The following is a 25,620-nucleotide window of genomic DNA, read 5'->3' as shown; positions in this document are numbered from 1 at the left end:
AGGCATGGTGGCCACGCTTCTCAAAACATGTGGTCCAAGACCCCATAGAAACAGGTGAGTAAAAAGACAAAAAGTTAGGATTCTTCTTACCTTGTAGTCATTGTACCAGCCTGAGACTGCTGTAACAGATTGTTATACATTTCTATTTTAAGTCACAATTATTTTGGGTGTCTCCTAGAGAAACAAACCTATGTTCTAGTTGATAAAGTAAGTGGCATGCCAAGCCCTCTTTTCAAACTATACCTGCTTCCTTCTCTTCCCTTCGTCTCTTTCTTTTTCAAAAGAATTTGGGAAAACATAACTGAGGGTGTGTCTAATGAGTTTCATAAAGTTAAGCCCATCTGGTTTAATGGAGTCATGGTCATTAACCATTAGATTTAGCTCTAAGCTTCCTGGAAGCTACAGTGCAAAATGGAAATATGATGCATCAGTCTCAGAACATTTGATATCAGAGTAAAGGGCATCTCCCAGTTTTACTGACAAAAATTCTAGTAATTTGTCGTGCTGGCAAAATTTTTCAACTGGAGTCATATGTAGATAATATTCTCCATAACTTTGACAGGAAAAGGAGACTGAGTTTCACATGGTGATTTCTTATCACAACCTCTGATGAAAGCTCAGGACATATTGTTAAAACAACTCTGGAAGAATGGTTATGCAAGGGACCCCCAAGCTAGGGTGGTGCCAAGCACTGTACGTGAATTTGCTCCTTTCAACAACCCTATGTCAGAGCAGGCAATACTAGTACCCTTATTTTACAGATGAGGAAACTAAGCTACAGAAAGGGGAAGGGCCAGATCAGATAGCTGGTGGTGAGCCAGTGTTGTAAGCCAGGTCTTAGACCTTAGAGGCCTTATTCTAAACGTCCCTCTCTGGGCTGGCCAGCACCATCACATACAAAATTGTAGGTACTGTGGGATGAGAATCAGCGAAAGGCCAAGAATATGTGCCCTAGAATATGCCTGGGTTAGCCAAGAGAAATTAGTGAGATCTGGTAAACAGTAGAGGGACCTCTGAGCCTCTAAAGATAGGCTGTTCCTAGGTGAGAAAGTAGGGGTAGGCACCACAGAGGCAGAGGGAAAACCCCAAATGTGGGGCTCGACTAGAACTTGTGGACCTTCAAGAATGGAAGGAGAAATAATATTGAGAGTGCTATCCTTGGGGACCTAATGTCTGGAAAAGGAGAGGAAAACTCTCTTAAATAGGCTGCTGCTGCTGCTGCTAAGTCACTTCAGTTGTGTCTGACTCTGTGCGACCCCATAGATGGAGCCCACCAGGCTCCCCTGTCCCTGGGATTCTCCAGGCAAGAACACTGGAGTGGGTTGCCATTTCCTTCTCCAATGCATGAAAGCGAAAAGTGAAAGTGAACTTGCTCAGTCGTGCCCGACTCTTCACAATCCCACGGACTGCAGCATACCAGGCTCCTCCATCCATGGGATTTTCCAGGCAAGAGTACTGGATGGGTTGCCATTGCCCTAATTTAGGATTATTTCCCTGAAATTGATTCCCAGAAGAGAAATTCCTGGGTCAAAAGGCTGGACATTATTTAAGCTTTTGATGCGTACTGCCAAATTGCTTTCCAAAAGAAAGATTTTTAGCAAGTCATTTTTCCACCAGAAATACTGAAGTACCCATTGCTCACACTAACATCAGCTATAAATGGTTTCTTCTTTTAATTTGTACTTCCTTGACTACTTTCAAGGTAGAGAATATTCCATGTTCATTGTGTTTTGTCTGTCTCCTTTGACCATTTATTGGTTCTTAGTTATCAATTTTATGTATTCTTTACATAATAGAAATATTAACCCACTGTCACTAAAACATTTCCTCAGTCAGAAGTTTGCCTTTTACTGTTAGCTATGATCTTGGAATAAGGTAGAGTTTTGGGTTTGTCTGTTTGTTTCCAACAACAGAGGTTAAGAATGTTTTTATAATTGTGATGCAACCGACAAGGGCTTAATTTCCAAAATATACAAACAGCTCATGCAACTCAACAACAGAAAACAATCCAATCAAAAAATGAGCAGAAGGCCTAAATAGACATTTTCCCAAAAAAGAAATTCAAATGGTCAACAGGCACATGAAAAGATGCTCAACATCTCTTATTATTGGAGAAATACAATCAAAACTACAAGGTACCACCTCATTCTGGTCAGAATGTCCATCATTAAAACTCTACAAATAACAAATTTTGGAGAGGATGTGGACAAGAGTGAACCTCCAAAATAAGTTGGTACAGCCACTATGGAAAAAAATATGGAAGGTCCTCAGAATAACTAAAAATAGAATTACCATAAGATGCAGAAATCCCACTCCTGAGCATATACCCAGATGAAAAGCTAATCCAAAAAGACACATGCACTCCTATGTCACCATTCACAATAGCCAAGACATGAAAACAATCTAAATGTCCAACTACAGATGAACGGATAAAGAAGACATGGTACATATATCCAATGGAATACTATTTAGCCATCAGATCAGATCAGATCAGTCGCTCAGTCGTGTCTGACTCTTTGCGACCCCATGAATCGCAGCATGCCAGGCCTCCCTGTCCATCACCAACTCCCAGAGTTCACCCAGACTCACATACATCGAGTCAGTGATGCCATCCAGCCATCTCATCCTCTGTCGTCCCCTTCTCCTCCTGCCCCCAATCCCTCCCAGCATCAGAGTCTTTTCCAATGAGTCAACAGTTTGCATGAGGTGACCAAAGTACTGGAGTTTCAGCTTTAGCATCATTCCTTCCAAAGAAATCCCAGGGCTGATCTCCTTCAGAATGGACTAGTTGGATCTCCGTGCAGTCCAAGGAACTCTCAAGAGTCTTCTCCAACACCACAGTTCCAAAGCATCAATTCTTCGGCGCTCAGCCTTCTTCACAGTCCAACTCTCACATCCATACATGACCACTGGAAAAACCATAGCCTTGACTAGACGAACCTTTGTTGGCAAAGTAATGTCTCTGCTTTTGAATATGCTATCTAGGTTGGTCATAACTTTCCTTCCAAGGAGTAAGCGTCTTTTAATTTCATGGCTGCAGTCACCATCTGCAGTGATTTTGGAGCCCAGAAAAATAAAGTCTGACACTGTTTCCACTGTTTCCCCATCTATTTCCCATGAAGTGGTGGGACCGGATGCCATGATCTTCGTTTTCTGAATGTTGAGCTTTAATCCAACTTTTCCACTCTCCACTTTCACTTTCATCAAGAGGCTTTTTAGTTCCTCTTCACTTTCTGCCATAAGGGTGGTGTCATCTGCATATCTGAGGTTATTGATATTTCTCCAGGCAATCTTGATTCCAGTTTGTGTTTCTTCCAGTCCAGCGTTTCTCATGATGTACTCTGCATAGAAGTTAAATAAACAGGGTGACAATATACAGCCTTGACGAACTCCTTTTCCTATGTGGAACCAGTCTGTTGTTCCATGTCCAGTTCTAACTGTTGCTTCCTGACCTGCATACAAATTTCTCAAGAGGCAGGTCAGGTGGTCTGGTATTCCCATCGCTTTCAGAATTTCCCACAGTTTATTGTGATCCACACAGTCAAAGGCTTTGGCATAGTCAATAAAGCAGAAATAGATGCTTTTCTGGAACTCTCTTGCTTTTTCCATGATCCAGCGGATGTTGGCAATTTGATCTCTGGTTCCTCTGCCTTTTCTAAAACCAGGTTGAACATCAGGAAGTTCATGCTTCACGTATTGCTGAAGCCTGGCTTGGAGAATTTTGAGCATTACTTTACTAGTGTGTGAGATGAGTGCAATTGTGCGGTCGTTTGAGCATTCTTTGGCATTGCCTTTCTTTGGGATTGGAATGAAAACTGACCTTTTCCAGTCCTGTGGCCACTGCTGAGTTTTCCAAAGTTGCTGGCATATTGAGTGCAGCACTTTCACAGCATCATCTTTCAGGATTTGGAATAGCTCAACTGGAATTCCATCACCTCCACTAGCTTTGTTCGTAGTGATGCTTTCTAAGGCCCACTTGACTTCACATTCTAGGATGTCTGGCTCTAGGTCAGTGATCACACCATTGTGATTATCTGGGTCGTGAAGATCTTTTTTGTACAGTTCTTCTGTGTATTCTTGCCACCTCTTCTTAATATCTTCTGCTTCTGTTAGGTCCATACCATTTCTGTCCTTTATTTCCTGGTCATTCCCTGGTCCAGTGGTTAGGAACTGGCACTTTCACTGCTGTGGCTCAGGTTCAAACCCTGGTCGGGGACTAAAGTCATGCAAACTGTGCCACAGCACAGCCAATAAATAAATAAATAAATAAAATATGGCACAAATGAACCTGTCTAAGAAACAGATTCACGGACACAGGGTACAGACGTGGTTGCCAAGTGGGAGGCAGGGAGGGGAGGGGTGGAGTGGAGGCTGGGGTTAGCAGATGTAAGTTATTATATATGGAATGGATAAACAGCAAGGTCCTACTGTATAGCACAGAGAACTGTATTTAGTATCCTATGATAAAATGGATAAGAATATAAAAAGAACGATGGAAAAGGATATAAAAATATATATATATATATATATACAGTTTTCCCAGTAGTCATGTGTGTATGTGAGAGTTAGACTACAAAGAAAGCTGAGTGCTGAAGAATTGATGCTTTTGAACTATAGTGTTGGAGAAGACTCTTGAGAGTCCCTTGGACTGCAAGGAGATCCAACCAGTCCATCCTAAAGGAAAAATCAGTCCTGAATATTCATTGGAAGGACTGACACTGAAGCTGAAACTCCAATACTTTGGCCACCTGATGCAAAGAACTGACTCACTGGAAAAGACCCTGATGCTGGGATAGATTGAAGGCGGGAGGAGAAGGAGACAACAGAGGATGAGATGGTTGGATGGCATCACCGACTCGATGAACATGAGTTTGAGTAAGCTCCAGGAGTTGGTGATGGACAGGGAAGCCTGGTGTGCTGCAATCCATGGGGTTGCAAAGAGTTGGACATGACTGAGCAGCTGAACGGAACTGAATCACTTTGCTGTACAGCAGAAATGAACACACTGTAAATCAACTATACCTCAATAAAAAAGGTTTTTATGTTTGTATATAAGCCTGTCCATCTTTTCCTTGTGATTTCTTCCATTTTTCTCTAATCTCAGAAGACCACACATCTAATGGTTAATTTTCTGTTGGATTCAAGAACTGATAGCGATGTCTGAGCTGTTTAGTCCTTTTTTAATTACAAAGGAGAAAAGGGAATTACTTCCTTTACTTTTTTCTTTTCTTGTTTCCATGTATTTTGACTTTCCTTGACTTACTTTTTTAGTACCTTGAAATATGCTCATTGAAGATGGGGGCTCATTGGAGAAGGGGGCTATAGGAGGAAATGGGTATATGTATACACATTATAAAAAGTCTGGAAGAGTAAGAAACAAAACATATTAACTGATTTTTTTTTTCTGATGGGAGCAGGACTGGGATGGATTTTGGTTGTGCCTGCCCAGCACTGCTATTCCTTTGGGCAATATAGCCGTCTTCACTCCTTGTGGCTCTGGTGGGGTTGCCCATGACAGTACATTTACCCTTTATAATACCTTAATCCTCTGCCAACAGGTACAGGGCTAAAGGCATAGGCGTGTCAGTTCAGCAGAGCCCATCATAGTCCTTCCCTGAGACTGATATACGAAACCGGGTGTAGCTCCTCTTTTGCTGGGTTCAGTTGGAAAGCTGGGGCTCTCACACCATGCTTGCTGCCAGGTAGAGGAGATCACTCTGCAGAGGAAAGGAAACCGAAGTGTAAAGAAAAATCAAGACAAGGAGAGATGAGAGGAAGCAAATTCTACAAGTACTGTGTCTCCAGTTCCAGTCTCAGACGCTGAGCCATGGTGTTCTTCCTTCTGTCTTGCTTCAGCTATGTTAAGCCCTAGGTTTCTCTCTGGTGAAGCTGGCTTAATTGGGTATTCTGTCACTTGACAAGTAAAAGAATCTAACCAGTGGAAAGGAGGTGTGGGGGAAGGAAATTGCCGCTTAGCCCCCTATTCACAGACAAATCAGGTCCCTTCTCTGAGCCTCTGTTTATACTAAGTTCACTTCAGTTCAGATCAGTCACTCAGTCGTGTCCGACTCTGCGACCCCATGAATCGCAGCATGCCAGGCCTCCCTGTCCATCACCAACTCCCGGAGTTCACCCAGACTCACATCCATCAAGTCAGTGATGCCATCCAGCCATCTCATCCTCTGTCGTCCCCTTCTCCTCCTGCCCCCAATCCCTCCCAGCATCAGAGTCTTTTCCAATAAGTCAACTCTTCGCATGAGGTGGCCAAAATACTGGAGTTTCAGCTTTAGCATCATTCCTTCCAAAGAAATTCCAGGGCTGATCTCCTTCAGAATGGACTGGTTGGATCTCCTTGCAGTCTAAGGGACTCTCAAGAGTCTTCTCCAACACCACAGTTCAAAAGCATCAATTCTTCGGCACTCAGCCTTCTTCTTTTATACTTCTGTTTATACTAAAGTAAAAGTAAATTTTAGCTGTCATATTTTAAATCCCAATGGTATTCCAGGCACTTCACATTCATCAGCTCATAGAATTCTCGGGAGAACTCTGAGTCAGTCATCACTATTCCCATATTCCAAATGAAGAAACTGAGACTCAGGGAGACAAAGTGTGACCCAGGTTAAGTCGTCCTAGAAACCTCAGCCATCTTCCTCTCTCACCTGTAAAATAGGCATAACAAACTGACTACCCTAGAACACAGTCTTGAGGATAAGAGAGGGAAAAGCCAGTTGAAACTGACTTGGGGTTAAGCCTCATCCTCTCCCCATGGTTGAGACAGTAAAGAATCTGCCTGCAATGCGGGAGACCTGGCTTCCATCTCTGGGTGGCAAAGATCCCCTGGAGAAGGGAATGACTACCAACTTCAGTATTCTTTGGAGAATTCCATGGACAGAGGGGCCTACAGTCAAAAAGAGTCGGACACGACTGACCGAGTGACTAACTCCCCATTTCCACATGGAAAAAGCACAACTCCCCATTTCCACATGGAAAAAGTGGGAATTCAAAAGTTGGGGGCAGTACTGGGTCGTGATGGAGGTGGAGTCGGGGGCCTTCAGGCTGGCTCCTCTGGCTGGCTCCAGTCCAGGCCCACCCCTACTTCCTGGGAGTTGCTCCTCCCCGCCCCACCATCTTCCCAAGGAAGGCCTGGCACAAGATGACGTCAGTCAGGTCCTTTGGCCCCCAGCCTGCCGGCCCGGAGCGGTTTCGGGCTTCCCCTCCCCAACCTGGCCCTGATCCACGGGCCCCAGGCGCCGGCCCCGTCACGTGATCCTCTTTGGCCGACTTCCCCCAGGATCCTGATTTAACTCTCCCTCCTCCCGCTTCCCTCCCCGCCCCAGGCCCTTCGGGCACCACACCTGTTCTGCCTGGCAGGTGTAGGGAATTAGAGCATCTGCTCTTCCTCAGAGAAGGACCTTTTAGTTTTCCCGCCAGTAGAATGCGGCCCCCACCCTACGATCGCCTCTATTCCCTTCATTGCTTACTTTTGCGTTGGCCTTTCCCTACGGCCCCATTCCTCCACCCCCATCAGTCTCCAAAGCCCTTCCCAGGGACTAATTCCCGGGGCGGGGTGGGGAGGGGCTGGGAGGGGAGGTGGACAGAGCTCAACCCTAAGGAAGCTCACAGAACTGGTCTGAAAGAAACTTCTAGAGATAGGGTGAAAAAGGTCAGCTTCCGGCATCGGACAGACTTGGGTTCGAATTCAACTCTGCTTCTGACCAATTGCTGATTCTGAACCCTTCGTCTCTCTATGCCTCAGTGGTTCCTTTTGCGAAACGGGGACCCCGGCGGGAAACGAAAGATAGAACGAGTCCAGCGAATGCTCTGACTGAACAGAGGGGTTCCTCCGCGCACCCACCCCGTCCCGGGCGCCCCTTCCCCAGCCCCGGAGCGGGGCCTCACCTCCCCAGTCCCTCCGCCGCAGGCTCCTCCTCCACTGACATCAGAGCCGCAGGCGGGCGGAGGGAGCCAGAGGAGCCCGAACCGAGCCCCAGCGAGAGAGCGGGCTGGCGGGCCAGGAGCGCAGCAGCGGCGGACGGCGGCCGGAGCTCGGCCCCAGCCAAGTCGGGCCTCCCAGCCAGCCCCGCGGCGGGGCAGCCGCAGGTACCGCCCGGGAGCCGCCCCGCCCACGACCCTGGGCGCCGGAGGGCGGCGGGACCCCCCATCCGCTAGGTACCCTCTCCCAAAGATGGGAGGGGGTGCCTGGGCGTGCTGGACTCTACTTGAGCAGGGTAGGGCCTTTCTCCCCCAGCTCTGCCCCAGGCCCAGCAGGTGCCAGGTGGCCAGTGGGAAACTGAGCGGGTAAAAGAGGAAGGTGAGGAGGGATGTGTGTGTATGTGTCTGCCTTCAGCTGGGCCTGAGTGTGGAAGGACTGGGCATTTGGAGGTATAGCTGTGTGGCGGCCGTATTGAGGTGTGCGAATGTCTTAGCACAGGCAAGTGGATCAAAGGTGAAGTTGCAGGTATGTTGGTGTGTAAGGGTATCCGTCTGGGTGGCGATGTCTGGGAATCCGTGTTTTTGTTGCAGACTGTATCCAAGTGTGTGTGCTGGGGTCTGGCTCAAAGGGTAGTAAGTCAGAGTTGGGGGGTATATAGTTGTGTCCTGAGGATGTTTGGAGTTAGATATAAGGATTTGGAGTTTAAGAGCTTCTAGGGTGTATAGGAGGGCTTCTGTGGTGGCTTAGTGGTAAAGAATTCACCTGCTAAGCAGGAGACACAGGATCGATCCCTGGGTGGGAAAGATCCCCTGGAGAAGGAAATGGCAACCCACTCAAGTATTCTTGGATGGGAAATCCCATGGAGAGAGGAGCCGGGTGGGCTACAGTCCATGGGGTCACAAGAGTCAGACATGATTTGAGCCACTGAACAGGGTGTGCAGGAGCTGCAGGGTGACAGGTGTGAGGAATCCAGGATGTCTGGTACACAGGTGAGGTAGGTGTGTGTGTGTGTATCTGTTCTGTCTAGGTGTCATCTTGTCCTGGTGTGTGTGGATTTGTTTTGGGGTGTGGGAGAGATGTCTGGGTGTGAGGGTGTCTGGGGGGTGAGTTGATGTGGGCTGATGTCTGGGTGTACATGTGAGATCAGAGACTCATCTGGAGATGGAGTGTGCAGATCTGGGGGCAGGCGTCTGGTTTCAGGGTTGTGTGTGGGTCTTGGTGCAGGGATATGTATGGAACTGTGAGTTTGTTTTTTTTTGCCAGGCCCCAGATGGATTTTAAAATTCTGCCCTCTGGAGCTTACCATCAATTCTCTTTTCCTAGAAGTTTCTGCCCCTGGGATGGGTGGTCAGGCCTCCCAGGAACAAAGTCCCATCCAAAGAGTGGATTCTCACGCCATGGGCTCTAGTTAGGGCACCTTCCCCCCTTTTTCCAGCAGAAGAAACAGAGAAGGAAAGTGCCCTCCCTGAGGTCACACAGCACACTGGGCTGTGTTTTGACCTCCCTTTCCGTGGGCTTATGATGGCATTGAGAGGCTGTGTTTTCTGGATGGGTCCTAGTCTGGCTGCATTGCCCTCCAAGGCCTTTGCTTTCAGCAAGCTTAGCTGGGGCCTCATTGGGCAGCTATCCATCTCCAACCAAATCGTATCCATCTCCAACTTCAGCTCCCCATTCCCCATCTGATAACTGGGGAGAGAATGCTCACCTGCTACTGCTGGTTGCGACAGAGGGCTCAACAGAGTAAAAGTATAGGCTGGATCAGGGTGAGATGAAGCCAGTAGGGGACAGGTTGGCGGGGGGGACCCTTTCTCAAGCTGCTGGGACCCAAATGGGGAGTCAGGACTGAGAGGGGTAACAGGAGGCCTGGGCAGTTCCAGCTGTGCCTGCTGTTGCTGTGGTAACAGTGCAGAAGGAGCTATTTAAAAACGTGGCTGAGATATTGCTGGAAGCCCAGGCTGCCGGAAACCTGATTTCCGAGAGGCTTGGCAAGGGAGGAGGAGGAGGGAGAGGAGACACCCCAGCGATTCCCAGGGTCGGGCAGCAACATCGCTGGTTCTGGGGACAGGGTGATTCTCTGGGGCTGTGTGTTTCTACAGATTGTTCTGGGGTCTTCTTTGCTGTCCTCCTAGAGTTCAGTGTCCCCTCATGTGTTTGGATTTAGAGAGGGAGAAATTGGGAGGTGAACTGAATGAATGAATGAGTGACTTTATTGAATAAAGAATTTTGCTGCCACCTGAAGGATTTTCCTCTAGGCTTAAGGATATAATGAATGGATGTTGCTGAATGAACAAATGGCCTGTGAATGAATGTTGGATGATTTTGTCAAATGAATGAATCAAGGATGAATAAATGCATGCTCAGTGGGGCCCTCACTAAGTTCCCACAAGGAAGTCTGAGCCCTGCTGAGTCTTCTTCCATTCCCTTTCCCAGGAGCCCTGGCTGTGGCCAGGGGGCAGTGGGCCATGCCGGGGGCAGTGGAACGCCCCAGCTGGAAGCAGGCAGAGGACATTAGAGACATTTACGACTTCCGAGATGTTCTGGGAACGTGAGTCTCCGTGGCAGGAGAGAAGGGGGAGCTGTCCCTGAGCTGGGGGGGAGGGTGGGGAGGGTCTTCACTCGTGGGCCTGGCTGGCTGGGGAGGCTGGGTCCAGGGTGGTGCTTCCTCTGGCCAGTTGATCACTGCTTCCTGTTTCCTACATCCCAGGCCCTGTGGTGGCCTTGTATGGCCCGAGTGGCCGGGAGTTTTCACTTCTGGCTGACAGGGGGTGGAACAGAGGCTGCTCTTGCTCTGGGTTCCTGTGACAAGAAGAAAGTAGGCGAGAATGAAGGAGCCAGTTTTTTAAACTGACTGCCAAGAACTGGGGGTTCTGGCCTAGGTTTTGGAACTGAAGCTGGGCATGGCTCTGTTCTCCATGGTGAGAATCCAGAAATAACTCAAACCTGATCTCTGCCCCTCAAGTTGATCTCAAACATGTGAGGGAGACAGACCCACGGAAAATGACAACCGGGCATGTATGGTGCTCTAGCTAATTTCGCGAATGAGGACTTTGTTGAGCCCAGAGAGCAGCGGCTTCTGTATGGGGAATAACTTTCTGGAGAAGGGGGCATTAGAGCTGGGGATTGAAGGATGGGCAGGAGAGTACTTGTCAGACGGGGAGAAGGCATTCTAGGCAGGAGGAATAGCATAAACAAAGGCTCAGAGATATGTTATGTGTGGAAAGAGACAGAGTCTGGTAGAGCTTATAATCAGAGGCTGGGGAGAAGAGTGGAAGACACTGAGGAAAGAGAGGAACAGGTCAGGTAAGGCCTCGAAGCCAAGCTATAGAGGCTGGAAGTAATCTCATGAGCCACAGGATAACATTTAAGACTTTTTGGCAGATGTGCAATTCAGGATGGTCATTCTGGCCACGGTATAGAGGGTACATTGAAGAGGGACAAGACTGGAAGCCAGCAATGGGCTATCATAGTCACTAGTTAGTCTGATGATTGAGATTTCACCATGAGATGCTGTTCATTGACTATGACTTATGATCCCAGGAAAAGCAAATAGTTCTAGAGAGCACGAGTCAACACTCATTCCTTAACCAGTGAACTTTAGTGAAAATGAGTATGCTCCTTTCTAAGACTGTTCGAAAGCACTGCTTCTCCAGTGAGCATACATATCACTGGTTGTTCAGTTTCTAAGTCATGTCCGATTCTTTGTGACCCTATGGACTGTATGTAGCCTGCCAGGCTCCTCTGTCCTCCACTATCTCCTGGAGTTTGCTCAAATTCACCTCCATTGAGTTGGTGATGTTGTCGAACCATCTCATCCTCCACTGCCCCCTTCTCCTTTTGCCTTCAATCCTTTCCCAGCATCAGGGTCTTTTCCAGAGAGTTGGCTCTGCGCATTAGGTGGCCTAAGTATTGGATCTGGTTAAAATGCAGCTTCTGATTTTAGTAGGTCTAAGGTGGGGCCCAAGATTCCACAGTTCTGAAGAGCTACCAAGTGATGCTGATGTTCTTCATGGTTCTAAAGGGTGTTAAATAAGCCATGACTCAAATTGGCTTTTGCAGAAAAAGGAATGAATCAGTCATGCACATAATCAAAAAGCCTAGGGGGTAAACTTCAGGTATGGGATACAGGGGCTCACATGATGTTATTAGGAAACTGTCTTTGTTTCTCAGCTCTGATTTCCTTTGTGTTGGCTTCATTCTCAAGCAGGCTCTCCCCAAGTGGTGGCAAAGATGACCACCATTAGCTCCAGGCTTACATCCTACCAACTTAGCAGGAAAGAACACCTCATTCTCAAAGTGCCAGTAACCTGGCTTACATCACAGGACCCAGTTACCGTGGCCAGGGGATAGACGACTCTTATTGGCTAGGCTGGGGCACCTCTGGCACCAAAGAGGTGAATGGGTGATAGAGGGAGGCTCATTCCACTTCCTTGTCCTGGGGATGGTCATGTAACCCATAGTGGGATGGAGGAGAGGCTGGAGGGAAGCTGAGGTTCTGGTTCTCCATCTCATGAATCCCCTCTCCCTGCAGAGGAGCCTTCTCTGAGGTCATCCTGGCAGAAGATAAGAGGACTCAGAAGATGGTGGCCATCAAATGTATCGCCAAGAAGGCTCTGGAGGGCAAGGAGGGCAGCATGGAGAATGAGATTGCTGTCCTACACAAGTGCGTGGACCAGATTCTGTCCCTGCTCTGGGTCAACCCTGCCTTGACCTGTCCCATGCCCCTCCTCTCTCTGCTTTGGGCAAATCACCTAACCTCTCTGAGCCTCAAACTGCTCATTTGTAAATGGGGGTAATTATCTCCACTTGGTAGGATGTGGGGAGCATCAGACATCCTTTACTTCAAGTGCCTGGCACGAGAGCAAACATGACTGATGTGATTAAGATGCCACTGCTTCTTTACAGTGGTTTAATGTCCAGTCATATCTAAAGGTCAATCCTTGAACATGTCTTGAACCCATGTACCTCTGCTGATGCTATCTCTAGACCTACCTCAAGTTGCCCTACATATTACACCACCTCACAAGTTTAAAAACACCCATCTGCTGATACCCTGACAACAACGAGATGGTCTCTGAACTGCTAATGCTGATGGGAAACCTGCTGTTCTCACTGGAAAGCTCATATAGAATCTCCACTTCCAGCCTCCCACCTGAGCTTTCCCATCACCCTGAGCAGGGATGAAATAATCATTTCTACCACTGGGTCGGGAATACTGAGGCCCAGAGAGGACAAAGGACTTGCCTAAGGTCACACAGCAAGTCTGTGGCAGAGCCAAGCCTTCCATCAAACTCACTCGCCATCATTGGTTCATTTCTGGAGTGTTTAATGTGTGCCAGGCACTGTGCAAAGATTCTTCCCTGCATTTCTTCACGTGATCCTCACCTCAATACTTGGAGGGAAGTACTATCACTGGCTTCATGTTACAGATTTAAAAAAACAGGCCCGGAGAGGTTATACTCAATTCAATGAATATTAGTGAGCACTCAGTCTGCACCAGGTGTGGAGGCACAGTGGTCAGCAAGATAAAGCTGCTGGTCTTGTAGAGATGATATGCTGGTGGGAGAGGCTGGCAAATTTATAAACCCAGACAAGTGTTAAAATCCTATAGCAGTCAGCACTGTGAGGTGAGAAGACATGCCCTCAACAGCACGTGGCAGAGGCAGATGAGGACTCAGGTCTGTGCAATGCCAGAGCCCAGTGTTAACCTCCGTGACACTATAACACATCATGGTAAAGCAGCTGTTCCCTTTGGGACCCAGATCTTTGGCTCATCCTACCCAGGTTTGCAGGCAGTGGCTCCTTAAGATGAGGGTAGGGAGGTGGCTGAACTGTCCTCGACTCTGAACCACCTCATTTCTCCTTTCAGGATCAAGCACCCCAACATCGTAGCCCTGGATGACATCTACGAGAGTGGGGGACACCTCTATCTCATCATGCAGCTGTGAGTGGCCCTGTGTCAACCCCTTTCTCACACCCGTCCCTGCTTCCCCCTCCCTGGTCTCTCTGCATCCACTGGTGTCTTGGCCAGACTGTCCTGTCCCTGGCTGCAGGGTGTCAGGCGGTGAGCTGTTTGACCGAATTGTGGAAAAAGGCTTCTACACAGAACGGGATGCCAGCCGCCTCATCTTCCAGGTCCTGGATGCCGTCAAGTACCTGCATGACCTGGGCATCGTACACCGAGACCTCAAGGTGGGTGTGTGGGAAGCTAGGGCATCCAAGGGTGGGGCCTCCGCAAACTCCCCACTGTGACCTTGGGTACCTCTCACCCCCTTGCTGAGCCTTGCCTTTCTGTCTGACCTTGTAAGCCCTAAACTGCTTCCTCCCCATTCCAGTTCTGAAACTCGAACACAAAGGTGATTATCCCAGTAACATCTTAGGTTTTTTCTGATAATAAAACTCCCACTTGCTCTTTGTAGAAAACTTGGATGACAGCAAAACACAAAGAAGACAGCCAGAAATCCCCAAAGCCCTCCACCTCAGAGATGATGATGAGGCGCATGTTTGGTGGTCCATCACACTCTGCTGTAGGAGGAGAGCACCAGGGTGAAACAGAGCTGACTCTGAATTCTGGCCTAGCCACTCCCTGACTATAGATCCCCAACTGCAAGTCACTTTGCCTCTCAAGGCATCCGTTTACTCATCTGTAAAGAGCGATTATTCACAGTGGCCTGGCAGGGATGTGGTAAGGATGAACTGAAATGAAGCACAGCACAGGATCTGGCACACAGTAGGTGCTCAAAAATTCTTCAGGGCTTCACAATACACACCTGAGGTTTATAGGAAATTCCGCCCACATACCCTGAGGTCCTTGTCCTTTTGGGAACTTTTGACTTCCTTGAGAACTGCTTGAGTTTCTTGTGCCTCCAACCAAGATGGCAGCTGTAAAACTACAGTAGCTTTGGGGAAGTGGGGCTCATTGGGGTGTTTGCAGAGGCAGAAGCTTCTGCTAGCCTCTGGCTATTTCCAATTCTCCTTTCCCTCCCTCCCGCCCTCCAAGCCAGAGAATCTGCTGTACTACAGCCTGGATGAAGACTCTAAGATCATGATCTCCGACTTTGGCCTCTCCAAGATGGAAGACCCCAGCAGTGTGCTCTCCACGGCCTGTGGGACCCCAGGATACGTGGGTGCGGAGGGCCCTGGTCTGGAGCTGTGGGCAGGGAAGAAGTGGGAGCTGCAGGGCAGAGATTTGTCAACACCATGTCCCATTCCCTCCACAGCCCCTGAAGTGCTGGCCCAGAAGCCCTACAGCAAGGCTGTGGATTGCTGGTCCATTGGGGTCATCGCCTATATCCTGTGAGTGGGGGCCTGGCTGTTACAGATGTGACTCCAGACTTCTCCTCTCCCCTACTTTGCTCTCTTCTTCCTCTGTGCTATTTCTTCCTTTCTGCCATCCATATTTATCTCTACCAGTTAATGACTGTATTATTTCACTCAATAGAGACTATGTTTCTGGCCACTGTGGCCAAGCACTGGGGATTTAGCAGAGGATAAAAACGACAAAGTGCTTGCCCTCAGGGAGCAGACATGCTAGTAGTAGGGGACACAGAAAATAAACAAGTAAATAAACCTGTACAATAATGGCAGGTAGTGAGACATGTATGAAGAAAAATCAAGCAGGGTAGGGAGATGGGATGGATGCTGTTTTAGATAAGCAGGTCAGGAGCCTCTCTGAGGAGGTGGCACATGAGTGGCATCCAGCATGAAGTGAGGGAGCCAGACACTCAAAAGTGTTCGGGGAGAGTGACTTAGAGCACAGAGCAAGCGCAAAGGCCCTGAGGAAGGACAGATGGTGGCACAATACGGAATTGAACGCTGGTGGAGTCGGACAGGAGTGAGCAAGGCAGAGAGCTAGATTTCCCCACTTTGTAGAAGGGGAACTCCTTCCTGGGGGTCCTGTCTGAACCTCAGCATCGCACCAAAGCTGCATCTGGGAGCCACTGTGTACACTGACGGTAGAAATGAGAATGAGTTTCTCCCTGCCCAGGCTCTGTGGTTATCCTCCCTTCTATGACGAGAATGATGCCAAACTCTTTGAACAGATTTTGAAAGCCGAGTACGAGTTTGACTCTCCTTACTGGGACGACATCTCTGACTCTGGTATTTGGGGCTTTCCTTTCTTCCCCTGATCCTACCTCCAGTCCCTGCTTCATCTGCTTGGGTTGGGGGTGGGGGAAGGTCTCCTCACTTCACCAGGTTCCCCAGCCCCAGATTAAGCACTGTCTTTAGACCAGACACCTCACCCTGGGTGCTTTTCTCTGCCTGGCCCCTGGTCAGACATAGTATATTTCAGACTACCTCCCCACACTGACTTCCTAGTACCTAAAACAACACCATTAATGTTTTCATCTGTCCTTTTGTGCCTCCAGTTAGGCGGCAAAGCTTGTGAAGGCATTATTGATCATTTACATGTCAGTGTGAATCTTCTCTAAGAACAAGTTATTATTAAGGGAGAAAGCTGGAGAGCTAGGTTGGGTCGGGGGGCTTAGAGAAAGAGTACAGGTGGGGTGGGGCAGTGCATGGACAGATCTGGCTTTGATGCCAGGCGAGACCTGAGGGGGTGGGTTCTATCTTGGGGGTGTTCTCAGGCACCACCATGCTGTCTTTGCTCTTGTCTGGGGGGCTCAGCCAAAGACTTCATCCGGCACTTGATGGAGAAGGATCCAGAGAAGAGGTTCACCTGTGAGCAGGCCTTGCAGCACCCCTGGTGAGAGCTCCCACAAGCCTCGGGCTACGATGGGGTCTGGGGCCCCTAGGCCTGCCTCTCCCTTCACCGACAGCCCTCGATACACACCTATCCTAGGATTGCAGGAGATACTGCCCTAGATAAGAATATTCACCAGTCGGTGAGTGAGCAGATCAAGAAGAACTTCGCCAAAAGCAAGTGGAAGGTGAGCCCACGACCCCCATCTAGCCTCCAGCTCACACCAAGTGGGGCACACAGTAAATGCTCAGGGATGCGTACTGAAGGGTCTCATTCATTCATGCAATGCTGTGACACCCACTGTATTCCGGTGATGGTCTCTGATCTTCAAGACTAGAGGTATAACAGTGTATGCTTTTCAAGGAGACATAATCCAAGTTATGGGGTCCTGGAAGGGGCCTAAAGTGGTCATGGCCTGACAGACTGGTCAGGCCTGAGAGCCAAGTAGGAATTAGCCTAGCACAGCAGGATAAGGTCTGAGGCAGAGGGAACTAGGGTGCAAAGGGCCAGGAGAAGAGAGTACAGCCGTTTGGGCAGTGCCTGGCAGGACTGAAGGGGCTGCAGGAAGGAAACCAGGCTGAAGACAGGTCGGGGCCAGGCTGCCTGGCGGCTTGGGTCCCACAGTAGAGGGCTGACTTGATGCTGAGGAGCTCCGGAAGGATTTTCAGCTGAAACTTGACCTTTACAAGGGGCTCTCAAGATGCTGAAAGGCAGAGTGAAGGCTGGGAGGCCCTCTAGGGGACTGTGGCAGAGATGTGGTCAGGAGACAGTGAGGGCTTGAATCAGAATAGTGACAGTGGGAACAGAGGACACTGGACCAGGAGTTGTTTGGGAGGCAGAACTGACAAGAAGTGATGTTAGAATGGATACTGGAAGAGAGAGGAGGAGATGTCCAGGGCTCACCCAAGATTTTGGTTGGGGACAAGCTGGGTGATGGTACCATCACTTAGATGGAGATCCTGGGGCCAGAAACTTGTTTTTGGGGAGGTTTTGATTTAGGACATGGTAAATTCGAGGGACATTTCAGTGGACAGGTTGAGTAGAGAATGATACACACACAGTTGCACAAGGCATTTAACCTCTCTGTGCCTGTTTTCCTCCTTTAACAAGGCTGAAATAGTGCCCACCTCAAAGACTTTCAGGAAGATTAAATGATCTATTACGATAAGTACACACAATGCTATACAAAGTGTTTACTATTATGTGAATGTGAATTATATGAGAAATTATACATGTCTACATATATTATATACATGTGTGTGTATGTGTGTTTAACTGTATAATATGACTGAACATAATTTAATGAAGTCTTGTAGAGGTTTCAGGGAGTTTTGGGGATCAACCAATATTACTTGAATGAAAATAACAGAACTGCTATTAAGAATTCTACTGCCAGACCCTGCCCCACGATCTCCTACTCTCTCAAAAGTCCCTTCTGCCTTTCTCCACAGCAAGCCTTCAATGCTACAGCCGTGGTGCGGCACATGAGGAAGCTACAGCTGGGCACCAGCCAGGAGGGGCAGGGACAGACAGCGAGTCGTGGGGAGCTCCTGGCACCAGCAGCAGGGGGTGAGAACAGGGCTCTGTGCCAGGGCATGGGAGGTCCGTGGAGAGCGGCCCAGGCTGGAGTGGAGAGTCTGCTCCTGTGATCAGCTCTGCTCTGTCTTCCTATGTAGGGCCGGTGGCTGGCTGCTGCTGTCGCGACTGCTGTGTGGAGCCCAGCCCGAAACTGTCCCCCTCTCTGCACCCCCAGCTCTAGGGGCCTGGATCCAGGGTCAGGATCTGCTATGCAGGAAGGGTTGGGGATGGCCTACTCCCCCTCCCTCCCTGAACTGGGGAGGTACCCTGCCCCACTCCCTCCACACCCCTTTCTGTATCACCCCTCCACTGCATTTTCCATACAAATATTTCTATTTTATTGTTCCTTCTTATAATAAAGGGAAGAGATTAAACCCACAGGCAGCTCTGTCTCCTCAGACAACCTATACCCAACATGGTTGTGCAAACTGCTTGATTTGAGGGTGCCTGGTCCTTGAGGTAGCTGCAGGAAGTCCCCTTTCCAACATGAGACTGGATGGGGGAGAGTAGGAGGGAGCAGTAGGGAGGGGTGTTTGGGGAATCCCTTTTTCCATGCCCCCACCTAGCCTTCCGGCCCTGTGCACCTCTTTCTGCGCTTTGCTGGTGGCTCCTGAGCTTGCTGGAGTTGGCGCAAGTCAGCACTGAACAGCACCTGGGGCAAGAGGGGTGGGAGTCTGAGTGGGGAGAGGGCACATTGCAGTCAGGACTGGTGGGGCAGTGTGGGGAGCTGGAAGGGCTCATGGGTGGCAGGGCTGGGGTGGATAGAGAGTCCTTTAGGCTCAAATGGGACAGCAATGGAGGTAGAAGAAAATAGGTCAGGGCCAGGGAGAAGTCCTATGGGGTCTGGGCTGGAGATGGAGGGGAAGCCTAGGTACACTCACTGCTTGGGCCCAGCCAGCATAAGGTCCCCACAGGTTCCGGAAAAAGTTACCTAAACCAAAAAAAAAAAAAAAAAAAAATTACCTAAACCAGAAGTGGTGAGGTGACGTTAAATGGCCCCTTGTGCTCCCTGTCCACAAGGGTGGGGTTTTAGGGAGAGGTGTATTTCTACCACCTCAGCCCACACATCCCAGCCCTGACATCCCACTCTCTCTCCTTACCCAGTTCCTTGTTGGCCTGGGGGCTCGGGCCCTTGGCCTGGCTGGTGGTGGGGTGCCAGCTGTAGTCACGTTGGGCAATCTGCCACACATGGACGTCCACGGGCACAGCCTGGGGTTTGTCTAGCGCCATCAGGCAGATGCAGTCAGCCACCTTGGACAGACAGAGAGTAAGCCACAGTAAGCCACAGAGGAATGGCAGGGTCTAGTCAGCAACCTGCTTCTAGTTCCAAAGCCAGATGCTTCCTTCTCCACTCTGAGGACACTCTTACTGTATTTTCTATTAATAATTTAAAAAACAGCTGTGACGAGAGTGCTACTGGGTAAACATCTTATGTGTGCCAGTTTCATCATAACCTGAAAAGAAGGTTTATTGTAGACAAGAAAACAGGTCCTGAAGGTGAAGTGATTTGGCTGAAGTTACACAGATAGGGAGACTCAGAATCAAGATTTAATGTTAGGCTAGAGTTCAGAGCCCATTAAAAAGGGTAATTTAAATAAAAACTCATTTTTAAAGTACAGAGAAATATAAAAAAGAAAACAATAAATACCAAATTCCCAGTCATCCTTCTGATACCTAACCATTCTTGATATTGAACAAGAGGTCTATTATCCTTTAATAAAAAAAATTTTTTAATTCTGTAAAGCAATTATCCTTTAATAAGAAAATTTTTTAAAAAGTTCTGTAAGTATATATAATTTTAAGGGAAGAACAAAATGAAAAGTGGAAGGCTTCCCTGGTGATCCAGTGGTTAAGACTCTGAGCTCCCAATCCAGGGGGAATGGGTTCAATCCTGGTCAGGGAATTAAGATCTTGCATGTCACATTGACAGTGTTTTAAAAAAAAAAAAGTTGGAAACATCTTATTTGTCTTCCCAAAGGTAACCACTATTGAGTTTCCTATGATTCCTTCCAGAAGTTTCTGCACACATACGGCAGTGTATGTATGTACCTGAACAAATGGTTTTTCTAAAAATGCATTCAAAGAGCAATGTCTTTTATACCCTTTCTGCATTCTACGTATTCTCTAATAAAACATCTGCTGGTATCCTTTCTCCCTCCCACTCTGCCTCCAGAAGCCAAGCCCACACCCAGCTCTCTGACTGCCTTGTCTCCTCCTCTGCTATTCTCTGCATGAAAAGTGAGAGTAGCTTCTTCCTGCTTCCTTCCTTCCCTTCAACCCCGGGCCTCACCTTGGTGCCTACTCCAGGCAGGGTGCAGAGGGCCTTGTGAGCCTCCTCATAGGGGGCCTTGCGCAGCTGCTGCAGCCAGGGAAGTCCACCCCGTTCTTCTAGGATGGCTCGGGCACTGGCACTCACAAAGCGGGCACGGTACCCCAGGCCCAGATTCCTGAGCTGAGCTTCCACCTCTGGCCCTGTGGGGGAGTGAGGAGGAGAACAGGGGTCAGACATTCTCAAATCCTTCCTGTCATCAGGCTAGTGCGTGAGCCCTGCATACGACACGTATGCTTTTCCTAAGTACCCTTCTCCTACCTTGCCGTTCTCTGGGAGACCCCAGGACACTTGCACATACAAAGGAAAGGGTTAAGCCTGGGTTCTGCCCCTCTACAAATGTTTTCTGAGCACTATGTGCTGTGCACTGGAGCAGAGATTGAGAAGGACTTGCTGTCATGGAGGAACTCCTCAGTTGAGTTCTTTAACCTTCCCAAAGGGTGTGAATTCATGAATTCACATTTATGATCTAAAATAATACACAGGGCTTCCCTGGTGGTCTAGTGGTTGAGAGTCTACCTGCCAATGCAGGGGACATGGGTTCAATCCCTGGTCCTGAAAGATCCCACATGCCGCAGAGCAACTAAACTTGTGTGCCACACTACTGAGCCTGTGCTCTAGAGCTGCAGCTACCGAAGCCCACAAGTCCTACAGGCTGTGCTCCACAAGAGAAGCCACAGCAATGAGAAGCCCAACCACCCCAATGAAGAGTAGGTCCTGCTTGCCACAACTAGAGAAAGCCCATGCACAGCAATGAAGACCCAGAGCAGACAAAGATAAATAATCTAAAAAATAAATAATAGTCATAATAACAGTAGCAGTTTCTATTATCATGCTTTTCTCAAGGACCTTGATGACAATACTACTGTTCTTCCCACTTTACAGATGAAGAAAATGAGTGCTTAGAGGAGGTTAAGTAACTCGCTCAAGAAAGGACATGACAGAGGTGGGACCTTGCACTGAGGTCTAGGACACCAAGCCGGTGCTCTTAACCCACTGCACTGCGCTACCTCATGACTGCCTTATTCATGCCTCAAACCCTTCTGGATAGAAATTGTCATTCCTATTCCACAAACAAGAGAAGCTTGGAGAAGTGAATGAATTCCCAGAGGTATTATGACTACTAAGCTGGGAGCTGAGACCCAAGACGGGTTTTCTAAGCACCCAAAACATTCTGTTTTCTCCAGCGAGGGCTGTGTCTTTGCTATGCAGGCACGAAGCACTTCCTCCAGCTTGGTTCTCACATCTGCCAACTGAGGTACTTGCCTCTGTAAATACTTCGCTCACAGCGCTCCCATGAAGAACATGTGTGTTTTTGGATGCAGAATTGTTGGGTTCACAGCAGAGATAGCAATTTGAATTTGCTGCTTACTTCATATATGCCAAACACTATGCAAGGTGAGCTATGTGCATTCCTTTACTCAACCCTCTTGAAACTCTGACAGGGCCTATTGGAGCTATTGTTATCCCATTGGAGCTATTGTTATCCCATTCAATGGATTAAGAACCTGAGGCACAGAGAGGCTACATAATGAGCTCAAGATCATATAGACAGAAGTCAAGTGCCAGAGTTGAAATTCAGACCCAGGCAGGCTATCTCTAGAACATGCATCTTAAGCCCAAACTACTGTACATTGTACACAAATGTCTTCTGATGAGCCATTGAACTCTGGGCAAAAAGCACAGACCACTGAAGTGCTGACATTTCAGGGACAAGGAAGATGACGTATAACTGGGGCTGACCAGACCAGGCAGGGTGGTTCTGGATGAGGGCAGTATTTAAAAAGGCAGGTAGCTTTGGGATGGAAGAAAGGCATCAGAGGAGAACTCAACAGGCCCTGAAAGCTGTCGTAAGGCCTGGAGGCAGGGACCCAGCTACTCACCAGCCAGGGCCTGCAAGCTGGGGAAGCCATGGTAGGTGACATCATCAAGCTGGATGAGCCGAGGTCCAAAGGTCTGGCAGAGCCGTTCCACCATGCCAGTGATGCGCGCAATGTTGTTGTTGGAGGAACAGATGAAAGAGAAAAGGCATTCGATGGGGTCCAGTTGCAGGAGTCGCACACCTGGGGACCAGAAAGGTAGGGAAATGAGAAATCACCTGCTGTTGGTAGTGACCTCTTCTTACCCTCAGATCCTAGGCTCCAAGGGGATCCTAGGGGAATGAGGGACAGCGTTGTTAAAGACAGTAACCCTGGAGCTCTCATTCTTTGTAGCATCTTGTGAGGTCCATGTTATCATCCCATTCCACAAAGAATGCACGGTGTAACCACTACGAGGTTGGGGATTTGTTTTGTTCACTGTGGTATTCCCAGTCACATAGATGATGCTCTGCAACATTTACAGAATGAACGATGTCACCAGCCCCAGATCACACAGCCAGGATTTGGCTCAATATCCCTGTCACTTCACTACGGTGGTCAGCAGGACATTAACAGTAGTAATGTCATTAACAGTAATAATAACTACTGTGTGTCAGGCACTATTCTAGGCACTTTATTTGTATTAGCTTCTTTAATCCTCATAAAATTCTGAGATAGATATAATCCCCATTTTACATATGGTGAAACCGAGTAACTTAACCAAATCACAAGCAACCCAACCTCTGCCTCAGGCTCTGTACTCACCCTTGAATTTCTGAGCCACCTCTTGAAAGTGGGGGTCCACGGAACTCCAATGGTGATACAGGGGAGCAAGGCTGACATCCAGCTGGAAGTACTGTTGCACGGCCTTTAGCTCTTCCAGTGTGGGCCTGCCAACCCTGCCCTTGTCCCCTCGGTACACAGTGCAGTAAAGATGCTCCTCAGTCTGGGTCAGGGTCCATACCTGGTCGGCCAGCACGCCACTCCAGTGCGCAGGGCTTTGCTCCCTCCACCTGCGCTTCCAGGCATATGGCAGCCCTAGCACTCAGTGCCCCTTTCTACACCCTTTGGGGCCCTCCTATCCTATAACTGCTTCACATACAAAACTAACTCACGAACTGCAAAACACAAGTGCTTTCTTTTACATCAATTATACAATGTAATCCTCGCAACAGCACCGCGCAGGCTTTTCCACCTTATAAAGGAGTTAACAAGGTCACTACTCGTGCTTCGGTCTCTTTTGTACCCTTCCTTCACCCCCAACGTTCCTTTGCACCCAGGGCCTGCGGTGCTGAGGAGCCAAGACTCAGGGTCACTCACCGGAAAGACTGTCCAGAAGCCAGAACCAGGTCCAGGCGCAGTTCAGATCGTGGACAGGGGATGGAGGCCCATAGGGCCGGGAAGGAGGCTAGAGTGCGATGCCCCATGCTACCCCGAAGAAGGGAGACCACTGACATTTCCATTCAGACCCCGCCCCGCGATGGTCCTGCCCACTCGGAAGGGGCTCTCCCTGTCAAAAGACCTGGCCCCAAAGACCACGCCCCTCAAGGCCTCACCCACCAGATCCTAGCCTCTTAATTTGGATCCGCAGTTTTATTTAATTTCTCCACTCCCCGCAGGCCCTGCTCTCTCAACGCTTCTGCCCTTTCACTCTGTCTTGACCCTCCCGCCCTTCACAGCCTTTGGGCACGCAACCTAATCCCTCAAGCTACCGGGACTTTGTGAAGCGCGCGCTAACGCGCTCTTCCGCTTTCTCTGGGGGCCGACCTCTCTCTCACCGGAAGGAGGGCTCAGGCCAGGCTGATTGGACCCAGAGGTAACCAATCCGCGGAGAGTTAGGAGGCGCCAATGAGAATCGGGCGTGGCGGCGAGTGGGCGGGCCTTTCTAGGCGCCGCAGCGGTTGGCGCGCGCTGGGCTCGGTGCCCGCTGTTGGCCTTTCCTCTGTGGGATTTGTCTGCACTCCGCACGCCGGCGCGTCCGATCCCCGCGCTCAGCGGCCAAGACGCACAGGGCGCCCTCAAGCCACAGTCCTCACCGCCTGATTTCCTCAGAGCCCTGTGATGCCTCAGGGCCTGCCCGCCCGCAGAACCAAGTGCTGTCCCCCGGCATCCTTGGGGCCTTTCTCAACGAGCCTCTTCGGGCTGATCTTCGCCTTTATCAGTCTGGCTACCCTGAACCCCCCTCACCGAGAATCGTGCCCGGATCGCAACTCCGGGCCAGCCGAAACCGAAACGTCTCTACAGCGTCTGGATCCCGAGGAATCTGCCTACTCCCTCGCTCTCTGAGTTTCTGCCCTCCAAGGGCTTGTCCCAGAGTCTCGACACCGAGCAACCTTAGGCCTCACTGACTTCCTCATCAGAGGCCTGCCTCCTGGGATTCTGCGCGGACTGCCCCATCTGGCGTCACCCGCCAATTGAAAACCCTACCGAAAGGGGCCTCTGTAGGCCCCCTCCAGGACTGCGCCCAGCGACCCAGAGAGGCCTCAGGACCACCAACTCTGTGGCCCCAGGGCACCCCCGTTGCCAGGGCCGGCTGTCTAGTCCAGGGAAGATGCAGCCAAACCTCCCTCCTGGAGAAAGACACCAAAACCACAGAGACAAGAACTGTATTTGGACGGTTTCTCCCCTTCTAGCATAGTGACTCTCGGTTACTGTATCTGAATGATCAGCCAGCAGATTCCTTAAGGGACAGACTGGCAGCTGATTTATCTGTCTCTCCCACACAGTATCTAGCAGAGGGCTGGAAACCTGGTAGCATCTCAGCCCACTGCTCAGTAGTCGCAAGACCCTGGGGCTGCTTCCTGTGCTTGTCTCTTCTGTAGGACACCAGCCCTCAGACGCCTAGCACCTAAAAGGGCATTCCTCCAGTAAATGTTTCAATCAGAAGAGAAGGTGTCAAAGTGGGGAATGAATGAAGAGTCACTCTGTACTCCTGCTCAGTCCCTAGCTAAACAGGGGAAGGTCACAGCTATAGTGACTCTGAAGAAGTACTTGGACCATCCAACTGGCAGAGGACTTGAAGCATCTGCAGTTCAAGAAGGCATGGGCACTAAACTCTTCCCTTCCAGCAGTTTGGCATACTGGTTACAGAACTTGCTTTGCAGACAGGCTTTTATTCAGAGTCTAGCTCTGCAACTTCCTAGTTGTGGGAACTTAGGCAAGTTACTTAATTTTTCTAAACTTTGGTGTCTTTATGGAATTAACTATCCTATTAACTTTC

The 25,620-nt window shown here is 49.3% G+C and overlaps 2 protein-coding genes across 8 annotated transcripts; one reads left to right on the top strand and one right to left on the bottom strand.

Annotated features, from left to right (window-relative positions):
* The first annotated feature begins 7,954 nt into the window (after nt 1–7,954).
* On the top strand, nt 7,955–18,592 carry CAMK1 (calcium/calmodulin dependent protein kinase I). Of its 4 annotated transcripts, none has more exons than XM_027523719.1 (12): nt 7,955–8,100; nt 10,364–10,478; nt 12,462–12,593; nt 13,800–13,874; nt 13,984–14,122; nt 14,931–15,057; nt 15,151–15,226; nt 15,918–16,030; nt 16,559–16,637; nt 16,734–16,821; nt 18,086–18,203; nt 18,311–18,592. In XM_027523719.1, the coding sequence occupies exons 2-12, from the start codon at nt 10,396–10,398 to the stop codon at nt 18,391–18,393; spliced, it is 1,113 nt and encodes a 370-aa protein (XP_027379520.1). In that variant the 5' UTR covers nt 7,955–8,100; nt 10,364–10,395; the 3' UTR covers nt 18,394–18,592. The 4 variants fall into 4 exon arrangements, with proteins under 4 accessions (XP_027379520.1, XP_027379518.1, XP_027379519.1 ...); XM_027523717.1 differs by lacking the exon at nt 7,955–8,100 and adding an exon at nt 8,188–8,228; XM_027523718.1 differs by lacking the exon at nt 7,955–8,100 and adding an exon at nt 9,955–10,112.
* Nucleotides 18,527–24,785, bottom strand: OGG1 (8-oxoguanine DNA glycosylase). 4 transcript variants are annotated; one of them, XM_027523722.1, is made up of 8 exons: nt 24,588–24,785; nt 23,721–23,828; nt 23,166–23,413; nt 22,425–22,604; nt 20,503–20,684; nt 19,313–19,463; nt 19,094–19,143; nt 18,527–18,864 (listed from the first exon to the last, which is right to left on the bottom strand). In XM_027523722.1, the coding sequence occupies exons 2-8, from the start codon at nt 23,825–23,827 to the stop codon at nt 18,775–18,777; spliced, it is 1,008 nt and encodes a 335-aa protein (XP_027379523.1). In that variant the 5' UTR covers nt 23,828; nt 24,588–24,785; the 3' UTR covers nt 18,527–18,774. The 4 variants fall into 4 exon arrangements, with proteins under 4 accessions (XP_027379523.1, XP_027379522.1, XP_027379525.1 ...); XM_027523721.1 differs by lacking the exon at nt 24,588–24,785 and having other exon boundaries at nt 23,721–24,297; XM_027523724.1 differs by lacking the exons at nt 23,166–23,413; nt 24,588–24,785 and having other exon boundaries at nt 23,721–23,794.
* Nucleotides 24,786–25,620: the final 835 nt, after the last annotated feature.

This window comes from Bos indicus x Bos taurus, chromosome 22 (genome assembly GCF_003369695.1).
Source record: "Bos indicus x Bos taurus breed Angus x Brahman F1 hybrid chromosome 22, Bos_hybrid_MaternalHap_v2.0, whole genome shotgun sequence".
NCBI classification, from domain to species: Eukaryota; Metazoa; Chordata; class Mammalia; order Artiodactyla; family Bovidae; genus Bos; species Bos indicus x Bos taurus.
The sequence above is the reverse complement of the archived record's forward strand: the minus strand, read 5'-3'. Positions and strand labels throughout refer to the sequence as shown.

Coding starts and splice junctions, on each gene's coding strand:
- OGG1 (XM_027523721.1), bottom strand. CDS start 23,863: ATGGAAATGTCAGTGGTCTCCCTTCTTCGGGGTAGCATGGGGCATCGC. Junction 20,685..22,424: donor CAGCTTGCAGGCCCTGGCTG/GTGAGTAGCTGG, acceptor ACTCCCCCACAG/GGCCAGAGGTGGAAGCTCAG. Junction 19,144..19,312: donor CCAGGCCAACAAGGAACTGG/GTAAGGAGAGAG, acceptor TTTTTGGTTTAG/GTAACTTTTTCCGGAACCTG.
- CAMK1 (XM_027523718.1), top strand. CDS start 10,079: ATGTGTTTGGATTTAGAGAGGGAGAAATTGGGAG. Junction 10,113..10,363: donor AGAGAGGGAGAAATTGGGAG/GTGAACTGAATG, acceptor TCCCTTTCCCAG/GAGCCCTGGCTGTGGCCAGG. Junction 16,638..16,733: donor CAGGCCTTGCAGCACCCCTG/GTGAGAGCTCCC, acceptor CACCTATCCTAG/GATTGCAGGAGATACTGCCC.